The sequence below is a fragment of the Vigna radiata genome, chromosome 1 (genome assembly GCF_000741045.1).
Source record: "Vigna radiata var. radiata cultivar VC1973A chromosome 1, Vradiata_ver6, whole genome shotgun sequence".
NCBI lineage: Eukaryota > Viridiplantae > Streptophyta > Magnoliopsida > Fabales > Fabaceae > Vigna > Vigna radiata.
The window spans coordinates 12,787,226-12,793,746 of record NC_028351.1 but is presented as its reverse complement, the minus strand read 5'-3'; the positions used below and the strand labels follow the sequence as shown (position 1 = coordinate 12,793,746).

Sequence of the window (6,521 nt, the reverse complement as noted above, 5' to 3'; positions counted from 1 at the left end):
TTTGGGATTGCATTTTAAACTTTGTTTTGACACTTATCATCTTTGGAAACTTAGAATGATTGAAGTTTTCTTGATGAATGTTGAATGATTACATTTGAATTGATGTTTGTAATTGATGTTGTCTGGATAAATTGATGTTTGGGATTGTTGATTTTTCATTTGCAGGTTTTGGGTTTAATAGAGAAGCAAATTGGCCTAAAAAAAGACTGTCAAAATTACAAACGGTCTCCAGGCCGTTGCTAAACACACACTTTCGAAAAGCGTTACCGAGGGCCACATGGCCTTCGGTATTACCCACGGCCTGGTGCGAAGGCCATGTGGCCTTCGGTATTACCGAGGGCTTTAAGGCCGTCAGTAATACTGAGGGCCAAAAGGCCGTCAGTAAAGTTTCCGACAAGCAAATTACCGACGGCTTTGGAGCCATCGAAAAGCCGTCGGTACGGTGCGTTTACCGACGACATTTGGTCATTACCTGGAAGATCGGTGGAGACTCCAGGAGAAGGATTTTGATTTGGTAGACTCTCCATAATAAGAGGAGATATTGGAGTAGGAGTCATAGGTAAAGGTAAGCATAATTCTTCTTCTCCAATGTGATGAATCTCCCCTTGAGAAGAAGAAGTTGTGAGTTTCATCGGATCCATCGTAGAATGTGCGGAGAGCTGCATCTCAAATTTGATGGGCAGATTCAAGGCGGATAAATCGCTGCATCAACGGGGGCTCATGGAGTCAATAAGCCAACTTTTCACCCGTTTATTCTCAGTAACCTAATTATCATAGGTTGGGTCATCAATGGAGGGTTTCCCAGTTGCGCCAGTGAGATACCCCGATTTGTTTCGAGCACCAATATGCATGTCCATTAACTGGGACCAAAGGGAGTAGTTTGAGTCATCAAGAATAACAGTGATGGGAAAAGAAGAATTATCTTGCTGAATGATAATATTGGAACATGGGGCAGAGGTGGAAGAAGGATTGGCCATGACGAAATTGGAAATTTAGGAATTGGAAACCGTATGGAGATGAAGATAGATATTCCCGAAATTAAAAAACACCTAATACCATGTTAAACACGGAATAAAATACGATACTTTCATTCATTCCTTCTTCCAAAATGACGTACATTGTTTGTGAAAATAGGAAACAACTCTTAAAAATAGAAAACAACTTTAAATTTATTCTTAACTAAATACAGCAATAATTTAAATCTAAATTATATCTTCTAACAGTTAAATTGCATGATGATTATATTAAGAAAGTTTAAATATGTAATGAACAAATATAACAATAAAACATTAGTGAACAAAATCAACTAATGACTTTAGTAGTGAAAAAAAAATGAAAGGGACAAAACTTGTAAAAACCAAATATTGTAATGAAGTTTGCAAAGAAAAGAGAAAAATATAATTGATTTTTTCTTTAGAAAAATAGTGTTATAAAAATTGTATATTTCTGTCCCTAAATGAACATATACAATTTATGTGTTTTGTTTAAAATTTTCATTTCTTTATAAACTAGTTCTAAAATATATTTTCATTTTATTTCTAAAAATTTTCAGTTATTTATAAATATTTCTTATAAAAAAAAGAATTTGAGAGAACGAAATTTTTGCAAAAGACGAAATTGTTATTAAAACATGATTATTTATTTAAATTAAAAAAATGTTTTCCATTTTATGAAATAAGGAAGTTCATCCCAATTACCTTTATTGCCTTTGCTGTGATTCTTTCTCTGTTCTCAGATCTCACTCACTTCCTTCACCAGAGCCATAGTTCTTTGACACCGTGGTTCGTCTCGCCGAGGTTCCTTCTTCTTTTTCTGCTTCAAGCCTCTTCACAGATTTTTAATTTCACCTTTTTTTCATATTAATCTATACTATCTCATCTTTCTCCATACCCATAATCGATCCTGCCCCTTGCTCTCACCTTGGGTCTAAAGCTTCCCTCCCTTGCTTACTGGGTCGTTTTCGAATTTGCATGCCACTCCGAATTTCATTTCCCTTTTTCAATATGGATTTTGAATCTACGGTTGTTGTTTTGGCGTACATTTGCATTGGTTATAGCGTTTTTAATTATTAATAAATGGAATTTCCTGTTTCAATATCTAGTTACAGAATTTGTTGAAATGGGGTTTTCTACCTTCATCCTTAGTACACTCTTTCTTTCAAACTATTTGATTATTGATAGTGATTCGTTAATTGTTGTCTTTTATGGTATTATGGTGTGGCAATCTATTTCTGAAATGGATCTCTCGTTGCATATCGGAATGACGTGTTTTCGTGAGAAGAGGGTTTGCTTAGTCGTGTATTGGGTTATCTTGTTGTTGATTTTATGTTCACATTATTGTTTTTTCTGATTGGTTGTTTTCTTTTTGTGGTGGCAGTGAGAATGTACAATAATATTGGATCCCAACCTGGGGTACCTCAGCCTCAAGCGAGCTTGCCACCAAATCCTTTCGGAAGTGCGTTTAATGTTGCTGGTTCAGGGCTCATTCGAGGCGGATTGGGTGCTTATGGAGGGAAGATATTAGGATCAAGCTCAGAGTATGTCCAAAGCAATGTAAGACTAAATAACATTGTTGAATTTTTGCCCAATGATACATGAGACTTGAAGTTGTTGCTCTAAATCTTTATGCGTGATTGTTTTATTCTTCATAGCTCATAGTTTGAAAGTACCATTTAGGGTCTAAATTGATATCCAAAGATAAATTGAATGATTGTGTTCATGTCCATATTTATGAAGGCCTATATTTATTTATTTCAAAAATCTTTGGAAGACCTACTTGTCTTTTGTATATTCGGAGGTAGTTGTTAATTTTATGTGGTCATTGAAGTTCAAGTTGTTTTGTTTATCCTATCTTTGTTTGGCTTAAAATGCATCTCATAATTAAAAAAGTGACGTACCCTCTTAAAAGAAATTCAATCCCTTTTTTCTAAGCTGTTTGTATAACATCTTAGCAATACTGATCTCTCCATTCTCAGAAGCTATTGTGCACGTCTTTGGACTTTAGTGTTTTTGTGGATTTCTATTACTTTAAAGAAAATTTGAAATGATCCATGGTTTATTTTAAAATCTAGTTTATAGATGGTATGTGCACTTATCTCTGCTCATGACTGTATATCAATCAATTTAGGCTTGATTGATTATAGAGGGGATACCACTAACGTAGCTGAAAAATGTCATTAAATAGCTTGGTGGACCTTGATTTACAATCTATATGTGCCTCGAGTATGGATAGTCTCTCAAAATGTTAATACAAGATTTTTCATCTTTAAATTAATATTTCAACATTGAATAACAGATAAGTCGGTATTTCTCTGACCCCCAATACTACTTCCAAGTGAATGACCATTACGTTAAGAACAAATTGAAGGTGGTTTTGTTACCATTCCTGCACAGGGTAAGCATTAATGTTTCAATTTTCTGCATTTCTCCTTAACTTTTCATTTGGTTCTCTTATCTTATCTTCATGCTGCTTATTTCTTCTTTTCTGGCTCAGGGTCATTGGACTAGAATAACGGAGCCAGTCGGGGGTAGGCTCTCTTATAAGCCCCCAATTTATGATATAAATGCACCAGACCTATACATTCCATTAATGGCATTTGGTACTTATGTAATTCTAGCTGGCCTCTCGTTGGGTCTTCATGGAAAGTAATTACTCCCCTTCTACCTCTACCTTAATCCAATAATATATAATGACATGTGTGTTGTCCTACTTGTTCTTCTCAAATTTTTAGTTAGAAATTTTGCTCCTCACTTTCCTGTTCATACATGCACTGTCGAATTACCATGGCTAAAATGTTGTCAACTATATGCTATTGCCATTTGATGAGAGTATGAACTTTTTTTTTTGAAAAATATGTTTTTATGTTGTATTTCTAACTGGAAAGTTTTAAGAACTTTATCATAAGCCAGAGGAACTTTTGAGCTTCTTAGATGTTACAAAGATTGCTAACTATATTCTCTTTGTGATTTTTCTTTGATCCCCCCTCCTCCTGTTTGTAATGGACCGTTGCTTATTAAGATGCCATAATTATGTACAGGTTTAGTCCAGAAGCTTTGAACTTGTTATTTATCAAGGGATTGCTTGGTTGGTTTATGCAAACTGCACTCCTTAAGGTGACACTACTTTCATTGGGCAGTGGAGAAGCTCCCCTTCTGGACATTATAGCATATGCTGGGTATACTTTCACTGGCATATGTTTAGCTGTTCTTGGAAGAATAATATTGGGCTACTCCTACTACTTTCTGATGCCATGGACCTGTTTATGCATGGGAGTCTTCTTGGTGAAAACAATGAAGAGAGTTCTTTTTGCTGAGGTCAGGAGTTATGACTCAAGCAGACACCACTATCTCTTGCTCTTTATTGCCTTGGTTCAGTTCCCATTGTTCACATGGCTTGGCAATATTACTGTCAATTGGCTTTTATAGGGTGATAGTTTTTACACTGTACTAGAAGCAATTCTTAGTAAAAGTTTTTGGTTGTTGAAGTTGGAGCATTGTAATATATGAACGTTTTATTTTTCCATTGTTTCTACCTGTTGGTAAGTTTTCAGAAATGCATAATTACAGGCCTTACTCACATGTTCTTATTTTTCTCGATTCATGGGAATGGAGACTATTCTTTTATAAAATTATGTATACCACTGAAAACAATGTGAAACTGGAATTTTGTAGTTTTGTATGTCTCACGTTATAAGATGTTTTTATTTTTGGCCTGCCCATCTTTTTGTTCCGCCAGTGTTAAACGCTGGACTTCATTTTTGCTCTTGAGCTCTAAAACTCATTAGTAATGGATCCAAAGATTTGAGTTCTTACAAGAATAAAGTAGGGCCTTACTCCCGGAAAGTGAGTCACTCCTTATAAAGAGCAAGTATAGTTTCATACCACTTGCAATTGCTCCGGTTGGGTGGGGGAACTATTTTATTATTTATTTTTGTGCCCAGTTGCAGTCAGGGTCATAACGGATCACGATCCATCTTTTTAAAAACAAAAGTAAACGGAGTTGCAACCAGAAAAAAAACATTTAGGTGGCATCGTGGTTGAAGATGAAGTGCAACAAGAGACAAAAAGTGGAATTGATTCCAGCGAAGCTTTTAATCAATTTGATTCCCGCAAAGCTCCTAATAAATTCAAATGGAATTGATTCAAGCAAAGCTCCTAATCAATTCCAACAATGTGTAATGAGGGGTGAACGGTGTTTTAAAAATGTTTATGCAAATTAATAATATAAGTAAATGGAAAACGGTTGAATAGAAAAATAGTACACCATACTACGTCCAATTCTTCTTTAAGAATTTTTAAGGGATTTCATTAATCTTTTCTAAGATTACATAAGTTTTGCCTCTCCAAGATCTCATTGACTATTCTCACCACTCATGGTTTCAACGAGTATTAGTACCACTCTCGGTTTCCTAATCAACTTGAATAGATCGAGTTTAGCCTCTCCAAAATCTAACCTTAGACAACTGTCTAGATGTTCAAATCAATCTGAGCTGAAGAATCAAGTATTTGAGTTATCTCCAAAACTTACAAAAAATCCACAAATGAATTTTCTACAAGGTATAAATGAATGACTCTCAGCGATAAAATATGTGTTCAAATACAATACAATCTATGACACTTGAAAGTGTTTCTTTCTTTACAAAATTTCTCTCTCAAAAGATATTGAGCGTTAGACAATGTAAGAATACTTAAAGCTTTTTTTCTCGTTACTATTCTTCTTATATTATCTCTCACTTTTTCATCAACAACTTCTTCTCTTCAAGCTTTCTTCTATATATATCTTCTCTTGAAAGATAACCGTTAGACCAACAAGTTGACTTCTGAAGAGTAGGTAATCTTTGGATGTGAAGTCTAACTTTAGTCTACTTTGTAGGGCTTAGAGCTTTTTCTCATAGCCTCAAGTGAATTTTTGAGCTTGTACGATATGGAAGCATATCACTTCAAGGAAACATTCCCAGAATGTTTTTCTTTTCTCATAGTGTCTTTTCTTGGATGTCGTGATTCTGATAATATCTTTCTACTTTATTAATCTCCATAAATATCAAGAAACAAAGTACACAAGCATCAAAGTACTTTTTCGTACACGCATTGGATGTTTTGAAAGTTGATAAATGCTAAGCAATGTAACATGTTCAAGATATTTTATCATTTGTCATTTCACTAATAAATGCATCATTTGGTAATACACATGTGTATATTCATCATATGGTATAATGAATAGATGTTTTCTTAAGGCTAAAGCGTTTAGCGACCACTTATCAGACGATATTTTCTATAGAGGGCTTTGCATTATATAACACTGTATTGAATGAAACACTCTCTTTTATTCTTAGTTTTATATAAGAGTTAGACTTTTGTTTTCATAAGAAGCTAGCTTATTTTTCTCGTATAGTTTATTGAGAGATTTCAATGAGAAACACTTAATTTTAAACGTTGTTTATGATTTTTTAATTCATTTAACCAGTTTGGTCTAGAAAGCATCACATTAGCTCTTGGTTTTAGACGTTATAGGACACTTCTTTC

The 6,521-nt window shown here is 34.4% G+C and overlaps 1 protein-coding gene across 3 annotated transcripts; it reads left to right on the top strand.

The window, feature by feature from the left end:
- The first annotated feature begins 1,663 nt into the window (after positions 1-1,663).
- LOC106764117 (protein YIF1B-A) lies at positions 1,664-4,669 on the top strand. 3 transcript variants are annotated; one of them, XM_014648347.2, is made up of 5 exons: positions 1,664-1,796; positions 2,377-2,552; positions 3,295-3,393; positions 3,493-3,644; positions 4,037-4,669. In XM_014648347.2, exons 2-5 carry the CDS (start codon positions 2,382-2,384, stop codon positions 4,422-4,424), a joined length of 810 nt encoding a protein of 269 aa, XP_014503833.1. In that variant the 5' UTR covers positions 1,664-1,796; positions 2,377-2,381; the 3' UTR covers positions 4,425-4,669. The 3 variants fall into 3 exon arrangements, with proteins under 3 accessions (XP_014503833.1, XP_014503841.1, XP_014503849.1); XM_014648355.2 differs by having other exon boundaries at positions 1,690-1,781; XM_014648363.2 differs by lacking the exon at positions 1,664-1,796 and adding an exon at positions 1,812-1,953.
- The last annotated feature ends 1,852 nt before the right edge of the window (positions 4,670-6,521 follow it).

Coding starts and splice junctions, on each gene's coding strand:
- LOC106764117 (XM_014648347.2), top strand. CDS start 2,382: ATGTACAATAATATTGGATCCCAACCTGGGGTACCTCAGCCTCAAGCG. Junction 3,394..3,492: donor TGTTACCATTCCTGCACAGG/GTAAGCATTAAT, acceptor TTTCTGGCTCAG/GGTCATTGGACTAGAATAAC. Junction 3,645..4,036: donor TCGTTGGGTCTTCATGGAAA/GTAATTACTCCC, acceptor AATTATGTACAG/GTTTAGTCCAGAAGCTTTGA.